General features: G+C 37.9%; 1 protein-coding gene across 2 annotated transcripts in view; it reads right to left on the bottom strand.

Annotated features, from left to right (window-relative positions):
* Positions 1-15273, bottom strand: part of LOC109080631 (synaptotagmin-C-like) — a 34646-nt gene extending 19373 nt beyond the window's left edge. The window contains exons 1-3 of one of the 2 annotated variants that reach the window (XM_042725130.1): positions 15058-15273; positions 6934-7318; positions 6398-6817 (exon numbers count right to left, since the gene is read on the bottom strand). In XM_042725130.1, coding sequence (XP_042581064.1) covers positions 6398-6542 — 145 coding nt within the window. In that variant the 5' untranslated portion in view covers positions 6543-6817; positions 6934-7318; positions 15058-15273. The remainder of the gene's footprint in view (positions 1-6397; positions 6818-6933; positions 7319-15057) is intronic. The other variant, XM_042725121.1, reaches the window with a different exon arrangement.
* Positions 15274-16020: the final 747 nt, after the last annotated feature.

Here is a 16020-nt window from a genome sequence, read left to right as displayed (position 1 = left end):
TTGAAAAAATTAGACTTTGGCAACTCGGTTTCAGCACCAGGCTGAGTAGAACAGCTACTCTCCAACACACTGGGACAAACAAGTGCCTGCCAATCAAGAAAAACAAAGGGCCTGTCTGTCAGCCTGCCTCTCGAGAGCTCTATTCAGATCCCACACCCACATAGTTCCTCCGCTTACCCTGCACTCACATCACTTCCTCAGACGCAACACCCACCAGCTCTAAAAGCCCCCAGGGTGGTTCTACCTTGAGCTACTCTGTAATATCTATTATGCAAGGAGGTTATATGACTATCAGCTCGCCCTTTATTTTCCTTTCTGTCATGTCGTCTTTCTCAGTTTTTGTTCCACCATATTTGCTTCTGCTCCCAACTACTCTGTTTTAATCCATGCATTGCTCACAAATTTGCAGGTCTCCAAAGAATCAGTCAGGGTTGGGCAAAATTCAGAACTGGATCCCTTTCAGTTTAGAATTTTAATTGAATTGGCTACGTCTTACAGGAAGTTGTAAAGGAATTTTAACTTGAATAACAGGAAGAAAAATTCTTTGGACTGCAGACAGTCATAAAACAGGGATTTCAGTAATCCAACAAAGAAGAAAAAGTTCAATGTCTGAATCATGTGGTTTGGCTCCTCTTTAGAAGCCTTTGGTAAAATTTGAATATTGTGAGAAATTGTGTTCTTCCACCATGCTTCATTACATGGGAGGAGTATATAATACATTAATTATATAACATGTTAAAGAAATAAGGTTATATTCAAACAGTAGAACAAAATGTTAATGTACAAATCTCTCTCTATGTACATGATTTAAAGGTAAATATATAATTGTGGATTGTACTGTACAGTATATTAAAACTGTTTTACTGAATGCATATAATATATAAATCTACCTCCTTAAATTCATCTTTGGTTTTCATCCTGAGCGTTTCAATAAATACACATAAAGCATAATGTTAGTATGGTAAAAAGTATAAAGATTGTATAAAGATTCAAATCTAAATCTAAATTGACAGCTGTCTTTTACAATTTAAAAACCCATGTTTTAGACAGAAACATAAGGTTAAAAATAGTACTTTTTCCTGTTTCACTTTGTTACTGTATGCTTGACAGCATTAATACCCTTCAGCAATAGTGCACATATGGGCCATACTACTGTATAAGCAAACAATTAAGACATTTTGATTTCATTTCTGAAACCTTTGCATGACTGCATACAGACACAATCTCTTCTGAAACATTACAGGAAAGACATTATGCTTTCCATCCTAATCTAGCACCATCTTCATCATTTGTCTCCTTTGCAGTTCTTTCTCCTCCTCCATCTTACTCCTCTTCTCTCAACCCTCTCATCCTCCCTCTTGCTGTTTTCTTCTTCCTTTCGCTGTACTTTCTGTCTCTCTTTGGTGAATAATTCATCAGTCTCTGTATGTCAGTAATCACTACTTGTTCAAAGATATGATCAGAGAGAGAGACAGAGGGAGGAGAGAAGGGACTGATCTGTCAGCTTGAAGAACAAGACGCAGATGGAGAGAGTGAAAAAAAGGTAAATAGGAGGCGAAAACGGAAGTGAGTGGGACAGGAAAGGAGATCAGAGATATGAATGGAGGAAAGAGGGAACTGGAGAGAGAAAGCAGTGAAAATCATAAAGGCGAGCGAGAGGAAGGCGATGGTGATCAAACACTGGTTCTTAATCGGTGAGCTGCAGGTGACCTGAGTTTGTAAAGGATTAAAAAAGAATTAAATAAGCACATTCATAATTCTTGATAAATAATAATAGATTTCATAATAAATTCTAAATGTAGACATTTAAAACATTCAAAATATAAAAGGCAAAATGCACCAACATTAATTACCTAATAATAAACTAAAAACAAAAATTAATTTTGTTAACATTTCTTATATTTCTGTTGTCTCACTTCAGTAACATTGCTACCTGCCATATGCTTATGTACATAAATGTTCGGTCCACTCTATTCAGGTTCATTAGCTACAAGATGTTAATTTTAATGAAATGTGAACAATGGCAAAATTATGGATTGCTAAAAGAGAGGCTGTTTTAAAACAGCCTCAAGTTTCAAGGCTATAAACTAAGAATAATTTATATACTACTTAAAAATGTAGACAGTTGTTGTTTTTCCCCAGACTTCGAGTGTTTGGTAGGCCACAAATTTTGTTTTAATGTGGTCCACCAGCTGAAAACATTTGAGAACCACTGTGATAAAGGATGGAAAAAAAGACCTAACTATGTTTTATGCAATTTCTAGCTGGTCATTAATTGCTCACTAGCTGATGCAAGCTGGTCATCAGCTGGTTGACTAGCGACCATGATCCAAAAACCAACATGACCACTTTGAAACAGGAAACGAGCAGCTTGGACCAGCAAATGACCAGTTTAGACCAGTTAGAAGCCACATATTCACTGCTTTTTCCATCCTTTATCACAGTGGTTCTCAAACTCTGAAACTTCAGTTGGTGGACAGCAGTAAAACAAAAACTGTGTACCACACATCACTACAGCTACCTAAATATTTAAGTAGCATATAAATTATTTTCAGTTTGTAGTCTTGAAACAGCTTCTCTTTTAGCGACCTATAATTTCGCCATTGTTCATGTTTCATTTAAATTAATATCTTGAAGCTAGTGAACATTAATACAGTGAACTAAACTGAACTGAACTGAACATTTACGTTATAAGCATGTTATGCTATTGAAGTCGGACGACAGAACCGCTACCATGTCCCAAACCACAGCTGCCAGTTTTAAGTGGATTTTCCAGCAGGAAGCTGACAAAGAGGAAGAATGAAAAGAAAAAGAAAAAAAAGTACATATCAGAGGAAAGAGGGAGATTGGGAAAGGGGGAGTGGCCAGAAGGGAGCTAACAGATTAGTGTACATGCTGAAGCAGACACATTGGCTGACTGGTCAAGATAACACATTCACTCAACACATCAAAGGTGAGGAAAGAGAGAGATAGCGCCAGAGAGAGGTTAATAAAGTCCGCAAGCATTCCCGTGAGAAAAACAGGCCTGGAAAAAAAGGACAGTGATGGAGAGAGAGAGAGGGAAGGATGGCTGGTGCGAGAGAGGCAGAATTGCAGGAATGAAAGATGTGGAGCCAAACAAATGGACACTGATGGAGAGAGAACTAAACACAGGAAGGGGTTTGGGATTAGAAAGGTTAATGTATCGATCTGCTTGCAAAGAAAAAAGACTGTTTGGAAGCAGTATATTTTGGGAGGGAGTTTGATTTACAAACTCTGGGTTGGCTGAACCAGGAGGATCAGCGTTCTGCCCCACTGCTAAGCTTTCATTTCATCTTGTCTCACAGACTTTTCCACACCATCACCACCTCCTAAAGAGATGGGTAGGGTTGTAGCATTAACTGTGTACTTAATTTGGTTGCATCGTTTCTTCTTAAAGCAAGAGCAGCTAGTAATTTGTTAGCTTTCCATGCAGGATCGTGCAGTTGCATAATGTGACATTAACTTTTATATATCCAATAAACCTTCAAGTTTGTAAACCAGTGTAGTCTTGAATGCAAAATTCTTTTTCTAAACACGCATTTTTATTCTTTTGCCTTACAACTTCTACAATAATAATAAAATTATACATTCCTTGAGTTTCAAAAATATACAAAGACAGGACATAAAATAAATACACATATGAAATATGTATTACATAATGAATATTTAAATATTTTAAATAATAAATGTGTGTGTGTATATATATATATATATATATATATATATATATATATATATATATATATATATATATATATGAGATAGTTCTGTGCTCACCAAGGCTGTATTTATTTGAAGTTAATTGGATTATAAAGGATTAGCAATTAATAGGGTTGAAGTAAATACACTTTTATTCATGTGTTTGAGTATGTTTTTTTTGATTTGTAATAGTCTTATTCTTTCTAATATGCTGTTGTGCTGCTTAATATTTTGTGAAAACTATTAAACATTTTTTTAAATTAAAAAAATACAGAATTTACTTGAAAATTTTTTTTTGTAACAATGTAAAAGTTTTTACTGTGACTTTTGATCAATTTAATGCATCCGTGCTTAAAAGGATATTACCCATAAATTAAAATTCTGTCATCATTTACTCAACCTCATGTTGTACCAAACCTGTCCGAGTTTCTTTCTACTGCTGAACATAAGAAGATATTTTTGAAGAATTATCAGGTGAAGTTGACCAATGATTTCTATAGTATTTTTTTCTATACTATGGAAGTCAATGGCTGTTTGGTTACTAACATTAATATCAAAACATTTTCTTTTGCATTCATTAGAAGAAAGAAAGAAAATTACACAGGTTTAAAACAAATGGAGGGTGAATAAATGAAGACAGAATTTAAATTTTTGCCTGAACTATCCCTTTAAAAAAGTATTTAAAAAATCCTACTGTCCCTGAACTTTTCAATGGTGAGTCATTTACAAAGTATTTTATTGTTACTTTATGCTAAAATTAACTTGACACCCTGCCGCTATAGAGGAGTCAAACGTTAGAGTCACTTTGGGTTTTATCCTGAGCTTGCTATAAATAAATACAAAAAAATAAATACACTTTAATAGAAAATAGAGAGTGGCAAAATGTCTTCGGATAAAGCCGCAAATCCAAATCGAAATGTTCAATCCTGCTTTACAACTGAGCGGTAACTGACCGTAGCATATACAGAGACTCAGGGTTAAAAATAGTCTGTTTCACCTTGTTACACTATGCTTGACAGCATGACTACCCTTCAGCTGTAGTGCACATATGGGCCATACTGTGAGTACAGAAGAGTTTAAAGAGCCTAAGGCAGCTTCCCTTAGTTCTCCACTAATTAATACTACGGTATGCTGCCCGTCCTGCTCAGCTATGCATGTCACTTTTTTGCAATGCATTCAGCAAAACAACATCATGAACCATGTTTCTATTAGCTACGTTAGTGCTTTCCAGCTTTTGATCACCAGGTAAAGGTGTCAGATGTTTTCTTTAGCAGATGGTTTGTATGACTTGAGTTGCTCACTTTGCTTACAAAAGTGAGATTTAGACTATCATTCACACAATTTATTTAAAATCATGTATTATATTGCAGTCCCTTATAAAGTTATCAGCCACTGACATGTTTTTATGCCATTTTTACATGTATTTGGTGCTTGCTGAGTGATCATTTTCCTCTAGCGTTGCATAACTTGGAAATTTGGTATAATATCATTATTTATATTGCGTTCTTCCTTGGACAAATTGCTTGTGTTACACAACTTGTAAGTTGTGGCTAAAAGCCTCTGCTAAATGAATGCAAAAAATAAACGTAATTTTGGACCCCGCTTCTAACATATCTTTCATGATACAAAATGCAGGATTCAATCCAGCACCGCCCTAATAACTAATGACCGACATTTAATGACTGACAAAACCTGTTAATGTAAGCAAATGTCAAGAATCTATTCAAAATGGTTGTATTCATTAGAATAAACATAGATATTTTTAATTGGTGTCCACTGAAGAAATAAAGTCAAACATGTTTGTAAATGATGAAAACAATTTCGCTTTTGGATGAACTATCCTTTTAAGAAATAAAGACAATGATTAGCTTTAACTGACAGACTCCTCCATTTTGGTGATTGTTGGGTGCTTGGAGACCCCAGGAAGGAAAGCCTACGCAGTTTAATTTTTTCCCCTTCTTTTCACAAGGAGCTTAGAGCCATTTCAATTACCTGCAGTTGTGCCATTTCATATTTAAGATAATGCAAGTCCAATTCCATTTCAATCACTGGGCACTTGGGAATTTAAACAATAATGACTAAATCTGTAAACAGGACAGTCTCACTCTGAACACAGCATCCAGCCATAACACCTGTGGTGGGCATGGCATGAATACAAATAAAAATGGCCAGACGCAATTACATGAATGAGCAGCGTTTACCAGAGAGGCTCTTTCCTGGTTTCATGACTCAGTGAGGTGGGATGATGATGAAAATGAACCTTTTAGGCCATTTGTCAGGTCCAAGTCAATATTTTGGTTAGAAGTCAGACTTAAATTATTGCCATTCAAGCTTTGAATAGGCTTTAAAGTGATAGTTCACCCTAAAATTAAAATTCTGTCATCATTTATGACCCGCCCTCCTGTCGTTCCAAACCTGTAAAACTTTCTTCTGTGAAACTGCAGAAGACTTAGCTAGAATATAAGTCATATGGACCACTGTTATGATGCCTTTGAGCTCTTTTTGTAGTCCCCATTCACTGTTACTTCATGGACAAGAGAGCGACTGGCACAATGACCGCTTTTGAGTACCATGGAGAAAATTAGTAAATCAGACTGATTCGTAACAACATGAAAGTGAGTAGAATGCTAATTTTTTGGATCAACCATCCTTTTAACAGGTTGTGCTATGCTCTTACCTGTTTTCAGTTGACCGTTACGTCTTATCAGGTGGATGAACTCCTGACAGCTGGCACTCTGGCTCAGGCCTCCAGACCGGAAGCACAGTTCCTCCACCAGCACCAACGCCTTCTTACAAAGGTCGTCTTCCCAGTCCCCCGACATCCTCCAATCCGCATCGCACACCCACCCTGCACTCAACCAATCGCGGCGCAGCTCTTACCGCCCACACCAACTGGACGGCGCCTGAGCGGAGAGGGTGTGTCTGGCCACTTTCTGCCAATTCAGATGATACAGGAGCTCGTTTTGGATTCTGAAGGACAAAGTTTCGACAAGGAGCCGAGACGGTCTCTTTATGACCATTAATTGAAAGCTTTAACGGTTGCTAAACCCATTGGTAAGTGTGTCACAATCACTCTTTTCAATAATAACATAGGCTCCTGGGGGGGGGGGCAGGAGAGAGGGAAAAAAAGAAGAAATTAGAGCAAGGGAGGAGAAGACAATGCATGCATTCATTATGTAAAATCCATTATTGAATTGAATGTGCTTTGCTCACAAGATGTTTTTGTCCACATACTTGTTATACAGGATGACAACAACATCCCTGAGTCCTTGTCACGGTGAAGAAGGTCAAAACCAATTCAATTCACATAGATATTAAGAATTTGCTCAATGGATAAACAGCGAGACTCTATTTAGGTCTGTTGTTCAGAAAGCATAGCCAAGATTTTGTGGACTATTACTTTCAGCTAAATCATCAGTCAGGGAAGAGGGGAGTGTTTGCAGGCTCAGTCCTTAAAGCAGCATCAGGGCAGGGTTGAATTTGAAATGTATGGTCTATTTCCACTAAGTTTCTCTCTTTGTGTTTCCATTCAAGCCTTACGGCTCATTGTGGTCCATGGCTGTATTTCTGGAATGTTCTACAGGAGCCTTGGACCTGCCTGAAAAGAGAGGGAGAGTGTGTGAGAGACGGAGAGAGAAAGAGAGAGAAAATGAGGAACACATCATTAAAAAAAGTGCTGTAAAAAAATTATGGTTAAATTATCAAGGCAACCCGCTGTGCTTGCAGAGCTCAATAGCATGCAGAGAAGAACCAGTCATTCTGGATATCGGTTTCTTCCAAAAGACAGACAGCTCTCCTTGTACAGTGCATCTTGGGAACGAGGATGTGGTCAACCACAAAACAAGTTTATCTTGTAAGCTGTTGTTGCATGATACTCTGAAGATTAAAGGTGACAAGTAATTTCGATGCTAAACATGTAATGTTAATTTGAGCTGCCCGATAACATTGGCTGAACCAATGATGTAAGGTTTGGGCGGGGCTATATGTTTGGTCAATAATTATTGCAGTCTCTTTTTTGTGATTCTGTTTGATATCTTTAAAGCTAAAGTGTGAAATATCAGCACCACTAGTGTGAGAACTGTATAATAATTAATGCTTTCAAACCATTGGTCTGATTAAATGATAACCCCACCCCAAACTCACACTATTGGTTGTGCTGGTATGTTGTTGAGTCAGGATGACATCCTGTAATAATACCTGTTCACAAATACTAAACTGGGATTAGTTTTAGAATTATTATACTGAATCCAAATAAGTATTGCAGACAAAACATACGCTACTATTTAAAAATTTGGAGTCTGTACGATTTAATTTTTGGAAAGAAGTCTCTTATGCATTTATTTGTTGAGAAATGTGGTAAAATATTGTCAAAAATATTTTTATAATTTGAAATAACTGCTTCTATTTTATTTTATTTTGTACTTAAGTTTATTTAGAAGTATCCTTGCCAAAAAGAACAACAAAAAAAATCAAGAAAGGAAAGCATTTTAACACTGTAATTCAGTTAGACTTCACCTTTATGATTATCACTGAGTCCTGACAGAGTGCAACGCAACAAGATTCTAGTGACAGGCAATTTGTCTGTCCACACCAAATGTGAAAATGGGGCGTGACACAACACAATCACACAACACAGAACAGTTCTCACAGCACACTGCAGATGAAGAGCATTGAAAACACTTAAACAACCCTTTTTTTTCATGCTTTTGAATGGGCAAACTTTGAACCTTCATGTAGAGGATAAATGCACTTAAGGTTCACGTTAAGTAGGTCAATATTCACAACATTTTATTACATCAACACCACAGCACTAGACAGAGTTCATCAATTTGTAATTTCAAGAAGCTTTTCGGTAATGGATTAGAATACAGGTCAGATCTACACTAAGGAGTACAGCTACCAGCACTTTTTCTATAAAGAGGACTTTAATGCTGTGTTACCATAAAGACTGCAGTAATTACATTTTTTGCTATCTAGTTTACAATGATCAAAATGTTATGATTTTTGAATTACAAAGAATCTAAAATACATGTTACAAATCTGTGTTTTCACAATTCAGACAGCATTGAGGAAAACATGTTGTAGTGGATTCATCAGCTGACTCTGAGGGACTGTGTGTGTATAATTTGTCAGCATGAGGATCTATATCTATGAGATTCCTTTGTTCTGTGCTCATTCTGTCTCACAAAACCAGGTCAAAGCTCCACCTTTCATTTGCCTTCTCTTTCGCTCTGTGTCTCAGCTCTCCTCCAAGTGTTTCTTTCCACCCCTCTCGGTCTCTCCGTCTTCATCCCCTTTCTGCATCAACTAAAACGGTGCAAGCCCAGAAGAATTGTGTAAATCTATCAATATGCAAATCGATTCAATGATTGTCTGCTTTCATCAGAGACTTTTTTCAAGCCAGTGAAATCCCTCAAGAAGTCTGATCTGTTTCTCTCTGATGGGACACCTCCTCTTATTGAGCCGATCGTCCATCGATCATTCTGATAGACTATTCTTTCATGCTTTTTGGGTCTGTAAAATGTCATTGGTCTTACATTGTAAGGTGGATGGTTTCTCTCCAGCTAGCTGTGTCTGTTCTATCCATCTTTCCCGTTCAGATCCATCAATCAATCAGTCAAAGCCTTAAGTACAGCTATAAGTCACTCGGGGGCAGCACTCAGGTCAAGATGTTCACCCACACACTCATACAATCCTTGCCTAATCAGCGTGCTCAAGTGGTCCACCAGTCCGGAGTGTCATCTAAAGAAAACCCAAACAGACTGAGGTCCATTTAACTGTCTATTTAAATGAGCCTCAGATTAGTTCAGATTAGCCTTCTTTCTTTAAAAGAAAATACTGAACTCTGAGCGTCGTAACTTTGCAGACATTGTTTATACTCTAACAACAGCAACATTACACACTAACTAAAGTTCAAAAAGTGAAATCATAATCAACTACCCTTTTAAAAATGCTGCTCAATCTGAAAGATGGCTGTCTGGCAGCGAACTCCAGTGTCACTGTTCAGAAATGCCAGGTCGATTGATAATGAAGTTAGAGAGGAACTGAGAGGGGAGAGTGGGTGAAAGAAAGAGGCAATGAAAGAGAAAGCAACAGCAAGACATAAACTACAAGGCTTTAGAACAAAAAGAAGTCTGAAGGGCATATAGCATGTGGCCTTGGAGTCCAGACAGAAAAAGGTTTGTGATGCAAGTGTAAACGTCTAGAGGACAGGCATTTACAAATGATATGCTATAATAAAACTACACCGGCGCTCTGGGGCATTATGGGCTGTGCATATGGAAAAAAAGCCGGAACAGAATAATGTGGCGGTAAAATCCATGCAAGTGACACCGACATGAAACACGCGGACAACAGAACGTGAAACCGGTCTCAGACATTCCATTGACTGCTGCCCAGGTCTCAATCAATATCTCCAGGAAAAGCAATACCCCACAACAGGGACCCCAGAAACCTCTTTGGTCACTGTCCAATCACACGCAAGCCAGACACAATTGCCACAATCTAACCATGTCATAAAGGCCACAAAAGCCCCTGCCAATCACACACTAGAGATGAAAACGTATAATAAAATGCAATGATTATATGGGTATGTACACCGACACAAACAACCAGAAAGGTCAATGTTCAGAGGCATCCATCAAAATGGCCATAATTGCATTGCTATTAAATATGGAAACATTTGAAGGTTGCAGCACTGTTTGGTGTCTAGACAATTCATGCAACACCCAAACGTCAAATTTCAACCAGAAAGCAGAAAGATCAGCTCAACAATAAGTGAATCCAAAGCAGAAGAGATGATCTTAGTTGAGCACTTGATGATGATAAAAATACAAATAAAATCAATAACAACACTTTACATTCCAACTAAAAACCATTTGAAAATGTTCCTTTGTAAATTCAGTTTAATCACAAAATGAACAATAAATTTGAATCAGATTATCATGAAAAAAACAACAACAACAACAACAAAAAAACATCAGACACAGTAGTGTGGACTTCACTGTTAACAAGCAAATGCATAATATTTATATTTTAATTTATTTTATCTTTTTTTAATTAATATTTTATTTTTAAAAAATAATTAAAATTAAAATCAAATAACATTTAAAGGGGTCATGACATGGTTTTTTTTTATTTTATTATTATGGTCCCCTAGGTGCAATTATAGTATTACTATAGTTTAAAAATAAAAAAAAAATTAAAATGTAGTGAATTATGACATTTTCCCACCCTGTTTCTCATCCTTTGATTCAAACAGTCTGTTTTTGGGTTGTTTCTCCTTTAAGAGTTCAGTATTAACGCCCGCTGTTATGATTGGCTAACGACAGTGCCTATATGGATCAATTATTAACGCCCCCAGCCAGAACATTTGCGGATTGAGCGTAACTGTTTAGTAGCGGGTGATGCATTCGAAGCGATGGCTCTTGCAATGATAAAAACTTATATGTTTGAGCACATCTGCGTGCCATTGTAATTTTCCTGTACACAGACCCACTCGCTGTCCGTCGACTGAACACTTGTGAGGCGCGCGGCGTGACAACGATACGAAATGAGTGTAGTTGTCTTGTGCTGGAGGCGGTCATATGCAAATGGTTGGAACGTCACTTCGCACCGTGACGTCACTTCTTACCATGGATCCAGAACGAGCTGTATTATTTTTGATTAAATAAATGGCTCGTTTATAATGGGGAGGACGTCTTAAGCTATGAAACTTGCTGGACGTTTTAATGGTACAAAGACCTCTTATATTTCAAAAGATCAAGGCAAATTTGGTTTCTCATTTCATGACCCCTTTAAAGTTTATAAATGTTAAACATTTTCCAGTACTTCAAAAATAATAATTACAATAATAAAGTGCAAAAGCAAATTTGGTTTATTATATTTATTTATTTATTTTTGTAGATTGTCAATCATTAATAATCACCTTTTTTGACTATTAACACTATAAACAATGCAAGCCTAATAAAAGGTCACAGGAACAGAGGTGCAGCTTTAATTTAAAAGCTGAATGTCCTCTAAAAATGGCACACAAGTCATCATTTCACGTTTATATCAATTCGGACATGACTAAAAGCGATGATGCCCGAGTGGATGAATTTTTTAATTTGTAATTAGTCTATTTCCACCAGTTTGATCCATTCAAGCGTATTTGCAGACGTTTTGGCGGGCATGAGCTTGCGTGACAAATGAGGCCGTCCTACAATATAGCTGCTCCTAATAACCTTTAAATAACTGCAGCCAACATTTGCAAATGTGGGTTGTCGCAAGGCAAGTTACTGACAATGATAATGTTGCTGACTATTCATGCATAAGACACCCGGGATTCACTACACAACTGTCAGGTGTCTAGAGTCGAGATGACTATTTCTGTCAATGGTAAGTTTGTGATAACGTAAGAAAAGTAATTTTAATGTTTTGCCACTTGCTTGAGCAAATTAATATATAAATCTAGAAGTAAATGCAAAAGTAAAAGCATTGAATAATGTGTTGCTTATATTTATTGTGTTTAAACATGTCTGTTAAAGATTGTATTACTGTACTGTGTAAAAAAAATAATAATAATTGCAATGCTGAAAAAGCTATTTCAGTGACAATGTTTGGATTTGAAATCAAAATAATGGATAAATGTTGTGTTTGTGCCTTTGTGGTAAACAGCCAAGGATCAGTAGCGGACTCTTGTGTGGAAGCACAATCCGTGCTGCTTCCCCTCTCGCAAGAGTCACCTAAGAGGGGAACTGCCCCCATTTTCAAAAATGAAATTCAGTCCCTGAATGAATTTCTAAAAATCCTGATTGGAGTATCAATATATATATATATATATATATATATTTCTGAATGAATTTCTAAAAATCCTGATTGGAGTATCAATATATATATATATAGTTATTGATAAATGATAAATGATAAAAAGATAAAAAGAAGCCTTTAAAAAGATCGGTATCGGTGATCGGATCGGCAGATACTGCTTTTTGTGATCGGTGATCAGCAGCTTATTGGCATTGAATGTTTTAGCACCACTAAGATACATTGAGAATAACAAATGTACATTTTAGGCAAATATGAGGCACATTCCACATTCCGTATGTACTAAGCATTTGCAGTTTCCATAATCACCTGTCTCCTTTTGAAGTTTTCCCGCCTTTCCACTTTTCTCAATGGAAACCTGCCTTACAACTTCCCTTATTCCCCTGAAATTGATAGATGTGACTGAGACTAATTGTAAAAGAAAAATGATGGCTAATCCCTTTCTTCTCAACTGAGGCTATGAATTTGAACACTTCTATTGACAAGGGATGTAAATCCATTAAGTATAAGCAATAGGATATGAGAGTAATTTCTTAATTAAGCCGTTGTGGTTTTTCTTTCTCTCCTTCTTTTTATGTTCCCTTTTTTTCTCACACTCACTGTATCACCTCCATGCCTGTGGTCTTATCTGCAATGTCATCGGGAGTCTAATCTGCTTTTGTTTTCTGTAAGACTGTTGCTTTTTTTTTTTTAACCTGTCGGAAGATAACAGTAATTCTCTTTTCCCCTCTGGCTTCAAAACAAAATGTTTCCAGACTTCCTGCAAAGTGGAAATGAATGAATAAATGATAACAACGCTGTTTTAGTAGACTCATGTAGCAATTTCTTTTCATCTCCCTGTCTCCCTCCAATGCCGTCACTCTCTTGCTTTTCTAACCCATCCTACCTCTTTTGTCGCCTGGTACCATGTCACTCCCTTAAATCACTGGAATGCACTGGAAGAGGAAACCAGGCTAAACGGCCATCAGTGCGGTCACAACCTCTGCTTATGAACACTCAGCCAGATCACTGCGTCATCTCATCGTCTTGCTCATATCTGCCATGATACTGTGAGTTCCTGGACACATTCTTCATCCTCTCTGGTTTCCGGCTTATTCACTGGATAATAAACACATATCAAAACTGCCCTGCCATCGGCTGCTGTCATTTACACAACCAGACATCCACCGCTGGCCAAAGACAGGGGTGATATTACATATCCCTGTAAAAAAGATACTTTAGGCCTTTGTGGCCTGTGGCTGCAAGCTGGGGTAGCTTAGAGCATGCTGTCACTGTTTTCAAAAACAGTCTACCATGTACAAAACAGTTGCAAATGGACATTGCAGGTAAAAGTCTGCTTCAAGTTAGCCTCAGGGACAGATGGAATCTGCAGACTTTATCAGCACGGATTTAATGGAATTCTGTGGAACAGGTGATAAAGCACTAGTTGAAAGCATAATCAAATTAGCCCAAGTAATTAATAAACAAATTCACAAGGGGGGTGGGAAGTTTCTAAAATTATTTGAATGACACTCGTCCCAATTCCGAGGACATCTGCAAATTTCATGTGGGCCTGGTTTCCCCCTCCCATCCTCTCTCTCTTCTCCGCTCTGCTGTCCGGGACCTCAGAGTATCTAAATTATCTATAACATCACACAGGAAAACACAGGCAAAAGAAAGAGCAGTGAGTGGTGCGAGGAACCCTGGGATACTGGTGACGCTCTGTGCCAGCCCTTAAGATTCAGCTCCCACACAGATAGAGCGTAGAGGGAAGCTCTCAGCAGCCCAACAGCCAGGCAACGTCATCACCCGCTCCGTCACATTGTGGGGGGAATTAATCGCCCCCTCATATGGCTTTCACCATTGCCGTTATATGCTGTCAGTGAGCGAAGGAGAGGATTCCTGTGACGGTTCCATATGGATGTATTAATATTTGCATAATTATGGTCCTGTGCCTGATAGAAGCCCATGTAAACCTGCCTTTGAAGACTGTGGGGGGGTTGAAGAGGAGGGAAGCAGCTTCATATGTACATTTCACATCCTTTCCTCTTGAATATGCAGATTAAGCATGTAGAGTAGGAAATATGGAAGTTAAGAACAGAATTACATAAGTGACAGTATCTGACTGATAATCCTTCTATGCAATGTTGCACACACACATATATATGCACATCTGAAAATGCGGGGTCACGATGCTCAGCACATATTCATGCATGATTTTGCAGTTGATAAATGAAGATTGCTGAAGCCGCTGATTGGTTTTTGCACGACGATACCGGACAGACGTACAGACCTTTCCAACACATAAACGCGCGCGCACAAATACACAGATATTTTATGGATAACCTGAACACAACAATCCGTAGAGAGTCTGTACCGTTTCAAGCAATGCAGATCTCAAACGGAACGACTGTCTACATCATATCCACACTCTCTCTTCCGAGCTCACATTTATCCAAATATTAATTTTCTCATGCGACGCCTTACAACAGCAACATCATAACATCCGCCCCGCACACCCAAAGACAGATAAAGGCTGAAATACCGCACCTGGGACAGAAGAATACCAAAGGGTAGACCGAGAGGGACAGAGGAGGTGTCTCTCCGCTCCCCTCTTCCTCCTCTCTTTCTGTGTTTTCGCTTGTCTTCACAGCCTCGTTTTTTCTCTCTATTTCACTCTCTGCCCTCCCTCCCTTTTCCCTCCTTCGCCTTGTGCACGGAATACTAAACGAGCCTCGTCTCCGCTCACGGGCTCCAGTGCGCGTGCAGTGCTAAACACATACTGATGTATGAGAGAGAGAGAGAGTGAGAGAGAGAGAGAGAGAGAGAGAGAGAGAGAGAATATTGGGCGGAGGGCTGAGATCTCCCATACTTGTATGAAAAAGTTATTCTTTTATATACAGTTATACAGTGGCGGCTGGTGAAAAATTTTCTAGGTATAGGGCGCAACGTCCAACAGTTTTAACATACATCCCAGTCTGATTCATCCCATCAGTGGCGGCTGGTGAATTTTTTTTCTAGGTAGGGCACTACATCCGAATTGTTAGCGTACATCCCGGTATGATTTTTCCCATTAGGCCTATATAACAAAAGGAGAAGTACTTTAAACATTTTAAATAAAGAGAATTGTTTTACCAAGGTAAAGACTGAGGATGATTCCCACAAAACTATTTTCTGCAAGCTTTTTTTTTTTTCAAGATATATATTTTTTTTAATTTTCATAATTCACAATTTATGTAGGCTATACAGCACAACAGCAAAAACGGTGAGGAAAAAAAATTCTACATTTGTTTAGAGAGCATTTTCTATACATACAGTAGAGAAAAAAACAACAATTTAATATGCAATACCAAACAGGACCACACGGAGACGCAAACAGACCACTACACCAGTCGCCTTAACCTGACTGTACATAGATATATACCGATCCATTTAGAAATATTAAACAGAGCAAAACACAAATTTATAAAGTAAATATAACATTTGTCGAATATGGTGTTCTGAAGGCAGTTC

Source organism: Cyprinus carpio, chromosome A3 (assembly GCF_018340385.1).
Source record: "Cyprinus carpio isolate SPL01 chromosome A3, ASM1834038v1, whole genome shotgun sequence".
Taxonomy (NCBI): Eukaryota; Metazoa; Chordata; class Actinopteri; order Cypriniformes; family Cyprinidae; genus Cyprinus; species Cyprinus carpio.
This window is presented reverse-complemented; position numbering and strand designations above follow the sequence as displayed.